The 15,648-nt window shown below is 38.5% G+C and overlaps 1 protein-coding gene across 7 annotated transcripts; it reads right to left on the bottom strand.

The window, feature by feature from the left end:
* Positions 1-5,426: 5,426 nt before the first annotated feature.
* Positions 5,427-15,155, bottom strand: LOC111250813 (glutamate receptor 2-like). 7 transcript variants are annotated; one of them, XM_086989716.1, is made up of 11 exons: positions 13,449-15,155; positions 13,116-13,183; positions 12,855-12,966; positions 11,599-11,648; positions 11,254-11,430; positions 10,599-10,760; positions 9,919-10,069; positions 8,663-8,877; positions 8,447-8,548; positions 7,976-8,163; positions 5,427-6,818 (listed from the first exon to the last, which is right to left on the bottom strand). In XM_086989716.1, coding segments are annotated over exons 1-11 (1,422 nt in total). In that variant the 5' UTR covers positions 13,450-15,155; the 3' UTR covers positions 5,427-6,622. The 7 variants fall into 7 exon arrangements, with proteins under 7 accessions (XP_086845842.1, XP_086845843.1, XP_086845845.1 ...); XM_086989717.1 differs by lacking the exon at positions 12,855-12,966 and having other exon boundaries at positions 11,599-11,613; positions 13,449-14,762; XM_086989719.1 differs by lacking the exon at positions 12,855-12,966 and having other exon boundaries at positions 13,449-14,747.
* Between the last annotated feature and the right edge of the window lie 493 nt (positions 15,156-15,648).

The following is a 15,648-nucleotide window of genomic DNA, read 5'->3' as shown; positions in this document are numbered from 1 at the left end:
TGCCTTATTTTAATTACAGATGATTTAATCGTTAACGAGTTTGAAAAAGTACATCTACCAATTCCATTACCAATAGAAATTCAATTACTGTATTTTTTCTTACTTAAATACAACTATAATGTTCGAGTTGGTGGTAAATAGATTTGCCTTATGTTTTACCACCAACCAATGCTTCGGCATCCTTCACTTTAAGCTACGTTATAGCTAAGGTTTCTCTTGTCCATCTTCCTAAATTCAATTGCAAGCGCCATTTTACCTTTCTTGAGCTCGTTGTTGAGCTCATTCGCATCTTTGAGTGACTCACTCGAAAGTCCGGCTGCAGGCATAAATTGATCCAATTATTATCAAGTATTGTGTTATTAACACTGTGCTCTCTTAAATATATATAAATATAGATGTTATTCTAAGATTGTTTTTAGTTCACGACTGTCAGAATGCCTAAGCGCCCCACAGACACTCCACAGAAAGAGGCATATGTATGTCCATGTACATGCTAGATAACGAGAGGGGCGAATGCGAAAAATACGTTGTACTCAATCGTATTATTTCGATGGCTATTTCAAACGCACACTACCATTTTCATATAGTTTATAATTAATCATGGCGGATGCCCAAAGAAGCCATTGCTCTCCTGGAGCAAATGCCAAAAGTAATTTAATAATCTGACCCTGTCCCATTTTGCTTTGTCGTTAACTCTGCTTTTCTTAACCTGTATCTTAAGCTTTGTACCTATAAAGTGATGCATCGTAGTGCTAGAGATGAAGTTAACGTGAGACCAGGTCTTTTTAGACAGAAATATTTCTACCGCTATACGTCTATTGAACATGCGGTTTTCGTGTGGGTTGTTACCGTAGGTACTAACAATCTGCAAAGGCTTCCTGAACGACATTTTCAGTGTAGTTCGTTTCTGGAGTGATGAGCACACGAGTATTTCCACTAATAAGTTGGCTGCTTAGGAAACTCCGGCTTGCACGCAGTACTGCGAAACTGCCGTATGTAGTCTTATTATTCCAAAGAGAACCATTCGGGTTTACAAATTCGGTATTTTGACTTCGAAGAAAAACCAAGACCCCTGTAGGAGAATGCAGCATACTAGTAATTCTTTCATCCTGAGGTGCATCTTACATGTGGTTAGAGCCCAGTGGTTATTAGCATACGCTCGTCTTCTCTAAACTCGTAAAAAGTACTTAAGGAAAATGTCCAGTAGTTTTTCAGCTCGTTTTCAGTATTTCAAACTTTAAGGAAGTATGGCCGAATGTATTTACGCACGATTGGAACACCTGGAGCTAATTCCCCAGTAATCCATAATTGAAGCCCAACTGTGAGACTCAGTTAACGGACCTCTCGGGACCACTGAAGGTTTGGCCGTTGGTTAAACTAGTACCCACTAAAGCACGATCCGCCGTTGTGACGACACGCAAAGGTTACGCACCGTTTCTCGCATTACTTCGGGGTTCTCGAGGAGGGAACAAGGCAGCCGCCAGCATTCTACGCTTGTTTCATGTCAACTAGTATTCTTCTACGTGCTTTTTTTCAGCTCTTCTTTCCTCCTCATGATTCTTTCGAGGAAAACTGAACCCGCTATCAACGTTGTTTTCATTCTTATCATACCTTCGAACCCGTCCTTGATCGTCACCTATGATGCCATTTCCCGTGCTAACTCCTGTCGGATGTCCCGCAGGGCTGAGCATCTAAAAACCGTGTGCTCGGTCCTATCCACTTCCACTTAATCGCATATAATGCACGTGTTTACCTACGTTTTGCCTGTTTTGAGCATATACGTTTGAAATTGATCGTGGTTCGTAAACGTCTATGTGACTTGGTCCATCAGCTCTTTGTGTGGTTTGTTATATCAACTCTTTAAATCTAGGATGGGACTAAGTACAGGATCCTAACCTTTGACCTAGTCCCTGATCCCAGATTTGCTCACATCCATTGCTACTGCTACTTCTGAAGGATGGCGGTCTGAAATGTCGTGAATGTAAATCGACATAGTGATACCGCTTGGTCCTCCCATGTGCAAGCTGGTGTTATAGTGGCAACGTAGCCAGCACAAAGACTGGCTTTTACGAAGCTGTTCTATAGGATCGCGCTTAGATAAAATTTTCGCATGAACTCCGGTACGAATCTAAAACAAAGTGAAAGGTGCGGAAGTATGAATAAACGAGTGTGATCTAATGGAATACAACTCTATAGGAAATGAATTGCATACCAATCAATTCCAGAGAGATTAGGAACTCAAGAAGAGTTCCGGTAGGCGATCTTTTGATACCCAAACATCTTTCCACAGCAGCACGCCTAGTTGTTTGCAAAATGTCGGCTGGAGAGACGCAGCCATCGAGGAATCTGCGTTCCTCGATCGGTGCAGGTGCTAAACACGTGTAATAAGAAGATTGCATTGTGGCGTCAACGACTCACTTAGGCACATACTTACCGAGCTATATCTACCTTAACGAAAGAATGAATTTATATAAACATGTATGTATATATTGATATTAGCGCTTTTCCTTGTAATATAAGAAAAACATATTTGTCTTATAATATAAATTGACGTTCCCTGTTATGTTCAAAGGATAGAAGAGTGAATTTAGCCGTTGTCACGGCCGTTGAAACAACCCTAATCCATTATTGTCAGTATTTAATTAATTGCTACTAATTTGAATCATAATATATCCGAGGAGATAGATGTCCTCTTAAAGCTGCCACTGGGGAAACGTTCTGAAATTGGTGTGAAACAATAACGAAATTTTAACATTCAAAAGAAAACAGGAGCTTTCAAGGTAGGCGAAACAGATAGATCAAGTTCATTGGCTCAGAGTTCTTAAGGTCCTTTCATACGGCCTTCGTATGCAGACAGAACTGGTCTACAAATTCGGGACACCAAATACGTCTTCCCAATGTAAAGTAGCTGTGGACACGAATGTTCGCAGATCCAATACCTAAACCACTTTGTCTTCGAACGTGCCTCGAAGAGCTTATATAAATAAATCAAGATATCCTTGATCAACCATGTAGTAACGGCAGAGGAAAATTTATTGTTGAATAGGAAAAAGCGAGCTTCTATTTCCGATGCTACTATAAAATTATGCAATCAACATTGTTTGGCACCTTCTATCCCCATCCACCCTCCTAAATGTGGCCGTTATAACGTTGATCATTAGAGGCCTTACAGGATATTCCTTAACAATCTTTCTAAAAAGGTTAATACCTTGACAACAAAGTTGTCAAGAGGATGAGGCAGTTTAAATCGTATCGCTATTAACTAAACATGTTCACTCAATCTTTAAAGCGTATTATCTTCTAAAAAATCTAAATCTACTTTGAAGCTCTCCAAAAAATAATCCTGTATAATAATCCTACAATACTAAATGTTAACTATTAAAATCTGTTCAAAAATTAATTACATTGATTTCAAAAAAATTAAATTCATTCAAACTTTTTTACGGGACAAATTACATTAATTGACAAAAGCCGTATTCGTTTCAGCGTTAACGTGTGAATGTCCTCTTGTCTAGGTAGTGTACAAATATTAAGCTAGACAACTAATGGTCCGCATTAATATAATAGAGGCATTGTCAGTATTTTCAGGACATTATAACTGAGGTCTATCACCGAGATGACCTTCATGATGTTCTTCAATGAGCCCTTTGTCCATAACAACTCCTTTAATTTGACTGAATATTCAACTCCTAGCAACCTCGCATGTCACATGCTCTTTGCTACCGATCACCGATTTTGCAGGTACCCCCCCGTTATGCCGCATTTCTATATGTAGAAATTCCATCTTTAAATCTTGGCTTCTGTTCAAGGACCTTCTAAGTGATAATTTAACAAGTTATCTGTATGCTCGTACGTACTCAACTACGATAGCGTAGTAACATACGATGTAATATTCATTAATGTGAAAATTTTTCACATAGATACTGTTTCTGCTAGTGTAATATCGAGTCTTGTACTCCAAGTATATACATTCCAGTTAAAAGTAGAATGATAAATTTATTTAAAAGTTTCCACGTTTAGATTTAAACGAACGGCTTTTGTTGATAAGCTACAAAACTCATAGCTAAATTGAGGCAAAAGCGACGCTCTACTTAAATTTGGCAACCTGAACTTGGAAATTCTACCATTTTGGGTTTATGGCATTTTATGCCGAGAGCGAATGTGTTCAAATATTAACGATACTCGCAGATTCCTCAAGGCAAGGTATACGCGGCAAGTTTAAGCTAAGTAAAAACTAATATGAACCGAGTCATAGTTTTAGTTTCGATCTAGATGAACTCTACAGATATATATATATATAAATGAAATATTTTTCTATGCAAGCAAAACATGAGTATCTACAAGGGCTATATTATCACTACTTACCGTAACCATAACGGGCCTTTTGAAAAATAGCCTCATGCATTAGGTTAATGATATTCGAGGTTGGCCCAAGGTTGTTCTCGATTCGGAGTGAAGCGGCAGCAGTTTATGGATTTATCGGAAATTCATTTAGTGCCGGGCCTTATTTCTCAGTTGACCTTGCTAAGCCTTGATTTCAGTGCAGACTCTTTTTTAAGATAGAAAAATGGATTCCTCTCGTTATGTAAATAAAGGGTATACGTTAAAGAGGTAACCATCTTCGATGTATCCTGTCTGAATGGAAGCTTAGCTAATAGATCGAAACATGGATTGACAAGCCTTTCCAATACCCCTGACATCGGCTTATGTCGTGTATAGTATGCTTGCGCTTCATTATCATTTAAAGGAAGCAGATCATAAGACATCCGTTTTGACGTGTTTTTTTTCCTGATAAAACAGAAAAAAATACCAATGAACATTGTGGTCTGAGTAGAAATTATTCATAATCTACAGACGACATGAGAGTATGGACAGCTAATTTCATGTCTTATGTTATCTTTCGCCCAGAATAAAAGGGTGAAACATAATATATATTAGTAAAACGAATTGGATTCATCTGCTTGGTTACCCTTATTCGTAGCTAGTCGTATCATCAAGCCTAGCGCTGTAAACGTGTGTTGATTAACTGTATTTGCACGCGCATCCTAAACAATGTTCATAACCTTCAACCTTACATTTTTTCAACATTTTGTGTCTCAGACGATGTCAACTTTAGTTAAAATTCTAAACGCCTGACGCAGTTTTCAAACATAATATATATATATATATATATATACGGCAGTAATTTAAGTAAAAACAGTAAGTGAAAATAACATTCTATTTCTGGCCTACTTTTTATAGCATATTAAATTGATATGATACTAAAAACTTGAGGGCTTAGCGAGTGAAACAATGAGAATAGACGGAACAAGAATCGCTTACGAACCTGTGAGTTGCGCTACCTGCTAATGAATAAAATCTGAAAACCAGAAAATACCCATACCATAATTTAATTAGGTACCTATCGATGAATTGACTACACGTTCTTGACACAACTGTTGTAGAAATGATTTTCATTGGACGCTATGAATGAATGAATGATTGCAATTCACCTTGTGCTCCTGTCTCCTGTTTTTCCTTTGCCTATAAAGAAGCCCTCTATCAGACGCTGAATCATAAGCTGACAGAGCAGTTGTATCATAGTTTGGCTAAATGCGTCTGCTCTGTGCAAAACGAAAGTGAGGTTCCAGTCTATTAATGGCTTTTTGTTGGAGTGCGTGCGGTTCATTGTACACACTTAAATCCTCGATCCGTACACAAATAACTTAACCTAACTATTATCATATAAAATCATGATCGACTGGCATATAGTTATAAAAGTGGACGCTAGCAACGCATTGCTTTTGCCTTCTATTGCTCTGAAGCCGTACGGCCAACTTTGAGATTCGGCTAGATCATTTATGTGCTTAGAGTATAATTTCACTGCTAGGCTTAGAAGTGTGATATTTCCGACTGCATTCGATGTTTCTCCAGACAGATCTACTGGATGGACCATCGCCAAAAACAATACCACCCCTCTTCCCCCGATCTTCGTCTAACTATGTGTTGGGTAAGCTTCTCTCACAATAATTGACGTCCGTTACGTTGCCTCTTGTTATTGTCGTTAAAGCTCTTCAAATGACGTTGGGCATTTTATCATAGCATTAGCGGATGTATCGCCGATAGAGTGACACTATTATGTTTGCAAACGTTATTTCGGACTGAGGCATCGGTGTATGAAGTTACAGCCGCTACGATATTTTGCTTTCCCCATGTGAAACTGGGCAGTCGATGTTACCGGGTTTTTCCCTTTGCCTCTTCTGATTGGGTATTATCTGCATGGTGTGCTTCCCGACAAAATAGTTAGGAAAAGCATTAGTCAGTAGTAGAAATATGCACACATCTTTTCCTCCAGTTAATTTCTAACCGAAGGCGCAATTGAAACTGTATTACCATGATAATAAGTAATGAAAAACTTTTCCGATGTCATATTCAGTTGACTATTTGGAAATTGTAAGCTGCGTTCCTTTACTCGACAAGAACAATACAAACATTTAGACTTCTTTCTATTTCGATAGCATGTTTCTATTGACCCGCTGCAATTTGCCCTATATCAATTCGACTATAATCTTCCAATCCATAATATTGTTCCCTTATTTTTTTAAGGTAGACAACCGCGAGAGGCATAATAGTTACACTTGCTTCACCTTTCGACCAACACAAGAAAAATGCTGATGAGTAAGCCGGACAGCCAGACTAAGAACATGGGTTGAGTTGCTTTAAGATTTAAGGCTCTGACAGGATCACCTGCTTTAGTCATTGCCCTGCACTCATCTAGGCCACCGTACTGTGAGTATAGCCAACGATTTATAAGGCCTTGCTCAACCATCCAACGAATCCTACAATGAAAAAGAGAACGTAGAGAAAAATTGTTAGTGACGATATTCACTAGATACATGGTTTTCTCCGCAATAAGTGTTATATGCACATGTACGATGTATGCCTTACACGCTACAACCTGATGCCCAGCTGGGTAGCGGTCTAATAGTTTGGATTGCTTTCGTCATCGTTGTCACCGATTGAAGTGAGAGCAAAAACGTGTTTAGCGGACTTTGCGGTCAATAGATAGCACAGACCGCACAGATAAAAGGCTTTTGACATCATCATTCGTTTTCATGTCGCAATTAGCCCATCCAATACGATATAATGAGCCGAACGAATTAATTTTTTATGGCCTAAGTCGACATTGTACACGACCACGTGTATTGTCCTATTTTATATTGCATTGTGTGCAACTTTTCAAATTATATTGCTACTGATAACGAAGGCTTTAAAGATTGACCAGACTGACGCAGTTTTCGCCGATTATCTTACCTGTAGACACTTAAACGGAGAAGATTGAGGTAAATAACGAAACGAGATAGTTTCAGTCAACAATGATTTCTAGCCAGGATTAACAAGTTAAATTATTCGAGTCGAAAGGCCCTTGTGCCTTATCGTCTGTCTCCTACCGAAAAATGTACAACGTAAATAAACAACACCTAAAACGATGATTTTATTCTGTCTTTAATGAAAACCTTAACCCAGTAGCTTTATCACCCTTTATGCTAAATTAACGGTAATTTTTTTTTCGTCCAGTGTTATGGAATGAATTCCTGCAAACTTCTAATTGTCTTAACATTTACAAAAGTGCGCTTGCAAAAGAGTATCCCATAAGCAACACTTTATTTAGCATACAAAAAAAAGGTGCCGTAATAAGAAAATCTACCTAATTAAGGGAAAGGATGTGCCACGTATATATCTTTGTTGAAGCTCAGAATCAACATGTTTATTTATATATATATATATATAATATATAAACCATTCGCATTACGAATGATGTGACTGATAATGTCCATAGGCAGAATACGATCGTTTGCTAATTGCCTCTGTATAAGCATTTTTAAAAAAAGCATTTATAAAGCAACACTTTTTTTATGTGCGTAATCAGCCTGTAGGCAAATGAAAAGTACATAAAGCGTGCTTGCAACCAAATATTTAGTAATAATAAAACTACCTTTTGTTGATCGCCGAAGTAATCTGTCGAGGTAAGTTCCTATGAAAGCACATTGCAACTTCATGCGGAAGAAAACCTTCAATAGCAAAATGATAATTCCCAATTGGCATTGCGCGAAGACAAGTACGAGCCACGTGATAACGCATCACAATAACGCTTGACATAATTACCGCTTTACTGCGGATTACCTGCGAATAAAGCATTTCGTCAGATTAGTACTTCGTAGACGTAACGTGTATTAGGTTGACGTAATTTCACTAATAGTAATCTTAACGCATCTATCATTGGACGACGAACGTCCCCTATGGAAATCCAATAGTACTGACAAAGTACGAATCACTGATACGATCATTCATCAGACTGTTCGTTTCTATTCAAACCGCTGTGGGATGAAGTCTATGTTTGTGACTTCAGACCTACTAATTCAACGCAACTTTTCAGTGTGTATATATATTCTAACTAAAAACAAACCTGATCCATCGTTGCATCGCTGTACAGTTCTCTTGTCTCTTTAGACGATTGGTATTTCATAACCAAGTTGTACACGTTCAAATAGTCGACTGAGTCTGATGTCTGAAATATTCATAGGACGCAATTTAATTTCTTGCGCAGAGCATACGCAGTATCCGACAATAATCAAGCTGATCAGACAGCGCGGACAACAGGGGACTGGAATGTCCTTCGTACCTTCAGTAATGCCTCGTAAGCGCTTCCTCGCCAGACGAATACTGGCATATCTTTTTTTGCCAGTTGTTTCATTGACTCTATTTTAATTGGATCGGGTTCAATCATCATCGTTGCTTTCATGTGACCAGTATATGCAGTCATAAGTACAATCGTTCCCAGCCACCAAACTTGAAGCAAAACACGCAATGAATCCGTTCGAGGCAGGTGTACAGAACCTGGGAAATTATAGGTATATTATATCATTACGTATTTTATTAAAAACCATTCTCGCTTTTCTGTTGTAATAATTTCGTATCATTCATTATCAGATAAAGCTATTTAATTATTTTCGGATTTAAACTAAAACGTTTGGATCTATGATGCCAAACTAATTCCGGTAACAGGCTCAAAACCATTTCTCCATGAAGTGGTCCGTTTCTGGAGTATTGCCATAAATATTATATTTATTTAACTTTCTACAATTATTTCTATTGTTGCTATTTTGCACGTATAAGTTTCACGTCTAGCCACACTGTTCTGAAGTGCAGTAAGCAAAGATCTTAGCAGCAAACCATGTGGGGGGTTTACTCTCACATTTTCCAAGTAGCCACCGCCCACATGTACCCCTTGGGGTATGTGCGCGTTTTGGTAGAATATTTCTCGCTCTCGTATGCAGTTTTATATCGGCCTTTCCGTCTCATTCGTATTTTGGCGCGTGAATTAACCCGCACACACGAATTTCTCTCTGCAGAGATACTTCTTTGCGTTAATGTATGTATTTTCTGTATTAGTCATGCTTGCATTTTGTAGGTTCAAATCACTTTGTCGCTTCCCGGCTTTTTCACTTCTGTCCGCTTCGGAAAAGTCGGTGCGCCAACAGCTTTGCGTCTCGTACACAAACTGTTCACTACAAAGATCTTCCTGAAAAGTTTTATTGTACGGCCAGATTCGGACGTGCGCCTTTCGCAACAGCGTCCATTTTTACAGGTTTGGAACTCATTTGGTCTACCTAACGTCTACTGTAATTATTTAAGCGTCGGCCTGAAAAACGGGCAAGAGGCTTTATCTTATATTTAGTAATCTCTACATTGTAATCGAAATTGCTAGGCCTTTCAGCGTATGCCCTACTACAAACCCTGTTTTGTTCGTAAGATACAACTGAGCCTATCAAAACATGTTTTATTAGGTGTTGAATAATTACACATAAAAAAAGATAAAGATTATAAAAGACTTCCGGAGCGCTAATATTTCGTTAGCGATAAAATGGTTCTACTTACTTTCAGCAAATACAGCTTTTAGGTATGTCTCTATATAGTGACTGAATCTTCTGAGGTAGTGCTTAAAGACATTCTCGGGGCAAGACACTTTCTCAAAGTAAACGCTTAAAAGAGAAATCCCAATTATTGTAATGGTCAGGGCTAGCCAAACCTGCAAAATATATTTAAGGTGTATTAAACATTATCAAAAAAAAATCAATCATATTACAAAATTTTTAAATAGGAAGTAGTTAATAAATAAAGTCATTGTCTGTTTAGTGGCGACCAGTCAAAGTGGTGACGATTATGTACTATACTATACTGTAGTGATTCAGTGCTATCTGTACTCAGGCAGTAAAGTCGTAAACGATCATGCAATACCTAATACAAAACATGCTATTCAGTATCGCAAGATGTTTATATAAGTCAAAAAAGAATTAAGAGAAACTAAAATGATCCTTTTTCATTCGATGTATGTATTAGTTAGTCTCACTATTGTTATTATTATTAGCGTTGGTAAAACAGAATAGGCCGTATTGATTACGAAAATAGGTAGTATGTAGGTAAACTAAAAAATAAGTTATCTGTGTATCAACTTATTTTTTGATAAATACACCTAGAAAAGAGTAAAGTGCTCGCATGTGCTGTTGGCTATAGAGAAATTTCATATCCTGTCTACAGTACAAAGTATGCCTACTTACCGTCCAGTTAAAGACCATCAGAAATCCGAAAGCATTTACTTGCGTGTAGGTAGGATATCCTGATAGGATTGTTAAGTAGTCTGTTGTGAGCATTGAACTGAAGTCGACCGCCGCAAAACGCTGTTCTGTAAGAGCGATAGGACCCAGAGCAATATCGGTCCTCTGAAATGTAAACCAATAATTATCTTTCAAATGCCTATAAATGTTTGTAGCAGAAGGTCAAAGAAGCTTTTAGACGAAGCCCCAACGTCAAGTAACTTGCTACGAAAAGAGATCATTATCGCAATCGTGCTAATCACAACACATAAAAATAAGCTGGCCGACGTACTCGCACTATCTGAGCGCTTCGGCAGTGTGTGATCAGCCTTTGGCCTGATTTCGACTACTACTATCCGTGCGGCATATAAGATTTCACGTACATGTTTATGGTTGACGAAGTTAGTGTAGCCTTGAGAATAATTATTGTCATACAATTGGCGTGGACAGTGTGTGCAATTCGAAATCAGTGCACATGCTCCCCCCGAGCTCTGGTAGAACCAGCAAGCTAAATAAACAAGGTGCGTAGTAAAAAAGAATTGTAAGCAAAATTATTTTCTAGAAAAAAGAGCGAATTCTTTATAAGCTTTTCCTGCACTCCTAGATGCAAACAACTCACATTGTTATAAAGCATTCCAATCTGCCCAGTCCAATTATCGTGTATTTTCACGCCCCACTCGCCATCTTCGGGTGCCTCCATACTGTATTTGTAATTTAAGGTCTCGGCTAGGGTGTCCGCTAGATTCTGCATAGGTCCCCAGGAAGCAGTTCCGTTTGAGAAAAACCATGGAGGCAACTTAAATCGAACAGGCAGCAGCGTGAAGAGTTGGTAGTAGTACAATCGAACGTTTGGCCATATTTTTGACTATTCGATGGTGGAACTACAGATCGCAAGAAATACTTTCTGCAGACAGATAAAGTATCGCACTCAGCGTCGATTACAGTTGTTTAACGTATTACTTACGTGGGCTGCCGTCATCTTAAGTAAGCCATTTGTCAAAAATTCCGATGCGTCTGAAAGAAAGGCATTATTATTATTAAGTTCAAGACTAACAAATACTGAACAAAACGGAAGGAATCAACCTGGCCAAATATAGCATGTTATTTAATTATTATTGGTTCATTAGTTTATGGCCTTTCCGAATAGATACTGCTGTCAAGCAATATCTCGTACACATACGACCAGAGTTGTTCAGTAACGCCAGCTGGGCTTGAGCGTACTAACCTCAACGACATATATGCGTGCACGAATGAGCATCATTAAAAACTTCCCTATTACGCAAATCAGCGACGCACCAGCAAAAACGTTGCAACGTAAATAAAAAAACAATCACTAGAAATGTATGGACAGTAGTTCACCCAGCTTACTGACATTTCTCTTTGCCATATGATATTGTACTTCATTCGTATCAAAGCAAACAGTTGAAAAGTAATAGATCGCAACGTAAATTACCTTGTCTTATTTTACAGGTTCATAAATAATAATAATAATAAATAATAATAAAGACTAATACCTCTCATTAACCTTATTATTAGGAAGTGATAAAACTGTAATTAGATCTGTAATCTTTTAATATGATGCGTCGATTAAGTGCAGGTCGGGTTAGCGGGCTTACTGCATAAGCTACTAGGAGTAAACCTCGTTCGCCGACAAAAACAACCAATTGCAGTAAAAATCCTTTTCCTTAACGCCTTCCCAGTAAAAATCACTGTTCGACAGGCCACATGCACAGTGTATTGTTACAAAGTAAGCACAGGACAAACTCAAGGCGAAAGGCTCACTATTGAAGGCAACTCACCATCTAAACGCAGCAAATTAACCCCTCATAAAATTCGCCTCAAATTCATATTTGAGCTTACGTCTTGCTTGGATTTTACTATTTAGAATTAGAGCAGTTTATAGCAAAATCATCCAATATGACAATATAATTGTTCGTGACACATCATGCTCGTAGCTCACAATGAAAACCCTTTGCGTAAATTAAATTACATATTTCCAGTAGTTATTAAGAATAAGCCTGTCGTAAAGGAAAATACTTACTAAACCCTACCATATTCCACCTACAACCTGTCTACAGTACGACGACCTTAATCCTCTTTGCCAAGTAGCCAACTGGCCCACACAAATTGTACAAGAAACGTAAATATAGTGCAAACTTAACGAATGATTTGTCTAATGATACAGTGGCCATTTGGTTGAATATTTAACAACGCGTTTACCTTCTCCGCCAGCTAAATAGTTTACCATTGTCATCGCCATACAAATCGCTGCTATAACCAGTCCTTTTTGATCGATGTAGATACCGCAACGCGTTCTGCCTTTTAGTAAATACTGTATAAATAATAAACAATGTACATATAAGCAATATAATACGTATTTAGTTATTATCAAGTTCTGAATGGGTTCTAAGGATTCTTTGGCATACACATTCAGACAAAGCCTTTGCGATAGATTTCGCATCAACTGTACAAACGCTTCACCTGATCATTAGAAAGCTGTTTCGCAAAGTTAATTGTTGATCGGAAATGCCGTCGGTCACACTGCTTCACTGAAACAACAGCACCACAAGTAAACTTGAGAGTGCATTATCCACGTTCCTCTCAAGAAGAGAGCGCATACGTTCATATCTCAAAACGTGGGGGGCGTGCGACAAAGTTCCATTTATCGTTAGTGCCAAAAAGATAGCACAATTCATTAAATATATCGCAAAATTCTGGGTACGGTAGTATAAGTTATGAAGTAACTAGGCTTTCATTCATAATGTATATATTTATAGGTGATCAGAAAACTAATAAATCAGGTATTATACTTACTTTGTCACTACCAATTTAACTGAGTCTGGGCAACAGCCTCTTCACGAACCCCTGCAATCGTTCATGCGCCTTCGTCTTACGGCGTTCAACTGCCGCCCTTTCGCCTACTCAGTACATCTATTTCGTCCTTTTTGCCGGCGTTACAAATTAAGCAGTCAGCAGCTTTAAACGATGTAGCATCCCTTGTTAATGATTCTGCAGTGTTCGGTCCACAACTTCGCAGCTATCGATCATCAGTGCCGCTAGCCATCGAACCTGGACGCACGAACTCTTCACCAGTTTTGCTTTCAACCTTTTTCTGAGCTATCGACCTTATCCTGCTTCCAAGCGTATCGCTCTGAAATTCTTAGGTCTAGGATCCGACTTATCGTTATCTCTTTTGCGCTTAGCGTCATTCAGCGTTCATTGCCATCACCTGCTTAACACTCGGTGGCCGGTTGAGCAATAAGTTCCCGCCCTTCTTTTTTAAAAGATCAGTTTATCTCCCTTCGCTTGTCGTTTACCATTGATATACCGCTCAAAAGTGATTTTTCTGTTCTGTCAGCATGTTATAGCAATATCGTGTTGCAAGCGCAATTTCAACCCGAAAGAGCTCCTTGACTTTGGATATACTAGGTGCAAAAAAATGTATTTTCAATACCTATTGTATTATGATTTTCCTCATGGCCAAAATTTAGCTGAAATAGCCTAGAACATTCGCTTTGTGTACGGTGACGGTGGCATCATTCGAAGGACTGCCTGAGAGTGGTGAACCAAACTCGGGAATGGTTATCGAGACCTAAAAGAATGCCCTTCGCTCGATATGACATTTCTGAGTTTGACGACGACCACCTGAAGGTACCTTTGAAAGAAAACAGCTAGCAAGTAAGTCGGGAATCAGCCGAAAACGTGGGCTGCAGCCACAAAACCGGTGTCAACCACTTCGAGTTCTCTGGATCAATACAAACACTTGAAACGTGGGTTCCTCATGAAGCGTCTAAATCCAACAAGATGGGAGAAAATCGTGAACAATGACTGAGAATAACCTAACATAATAACTAATTGTCACAGTAATAGAAAATACGGTGTGTTCAATATATTAAAAAAGACCGCAGGAACTTCTTATCCAACCTAAATACGTAAAAACGTAGAAAGGGCTTGTACGAAGGGCAGGTGTTGGATTCGTACAAAAATGTACGTTTACCGTGTCTTATAATGATAGAGCGACCACAGAGATTTTTCCGCCTAAAACAGCGAAATATATGAAGGACAGAAAGACGGTCCGTTTCCATGTATATTTCGGCAGGCAGAATTGCTTTTAAACATATATCGTTATCAAGATGTACTCACCCTAATGCAAAACATACCTTTATATAGTGATTTTCAAACGATGGATTCGATATCTGTTAAAAGACTTCAAAAATCTTGTGCGGTCATAATATATTTCTGTTATGGACATTACAATCGCAGCCTTAATATATTAATTATCAATGCTATTTAAGAGGTGAGCATAACAAGCTTAACAACCGCTGTGACGGACTTATATTCTTGGACCTGTTCGACCTGCATTGTGGTTAAACCTGTTATACTGGTGTAAGACCAGTCGCCGAGGCTCTTTTGTTTGCCGAGGAATTTGTTTTATTTGTATAGATAACATCTCTAACTTGCGAGGTCTACAAATATTCGAATTACGGGCGGATCAGCGGGTTGCTTTAGAATACCGTGAGCTACTACAGAACTTGAATAGACTTGGAATAGACGAATAGATCTCTATTACGCGTTACTAGAACAATTTGAGCAAAAATACAATATAGTAGCTGCTGTATGGTTGTTTTTTCAATTATTTAATCAGAACGTATAAAAACATACATTCATATTAGGATACAAAAAAAATCGCTGAGGTACAGATGATAAACCTGTGCGATAGAAATGTGCGATTGTTTGCGAGCCTTTGTTTACCTATTCACCAGCTCAACTGGAAGTCAGGCTGTGGTCCTTGCAACACCATGCCCTTTTCAGTTGGCGAAAAAGAGTGACAAAACTTAAAACAAGAATACGAGATAGCCAAATGGTGCAGCCAGCTACCAACTCCTTCTTATGGCAAACATGCTGTTTCAGTCATTCAGGGTAGAAACACAAGGCACGATTTGAACTCTGTAATACGACCGAGAAACCCAATAAGAGTTCAACAACGCCGTCTTCACTGACTCTCTGCCAATAC

This window comes from Varroa destructor, unplaced genomic scaffold (genome assembly GCF_002443255.2).
Source record: "Varroa destructor unplaced genomic scaffold, Vdes_3.0 BEIS01000005.1, whole genome shotgun sequence".
NCBI lineage: Eukaryota > Metazoa > Arthropoda > Arachnida > Mesostigmata > Varroidae > Varroa > Varroa destructor.
Note: the sequence above shows the minus strand (reverse complement) of the source record. Positions and strands in the feature narration are given on the sequence as shown.

What these genes read in the sequence shown, in the direction of transcription:
- LOC111250813 (XM_086989715.1), bottom strand. Translation starts at nt 13,095, where the DNA reads ATGCGAAATCTATCGCAAAGGCTTTGTCTGAATGTGTATGCCAAAGAA. An exon ending in TGATGGTCTTTAACTGGACG is followed by an intron (nt 10,070 to 10,598) that starts GTAAGTAGGCAT and finishes TATATTTTGCAG; the next exon opens with GTTTGGCTAGCCCTGACCAT. An exon ending in CTTACGAGGCATTACTGAAG is followed by an intron (nt 8,549 to 8,662) that starts GTACGAAGGACA and finishes TGAATATTTCAG; the next exon opens with ACATCAGACTCAGTCGACTA.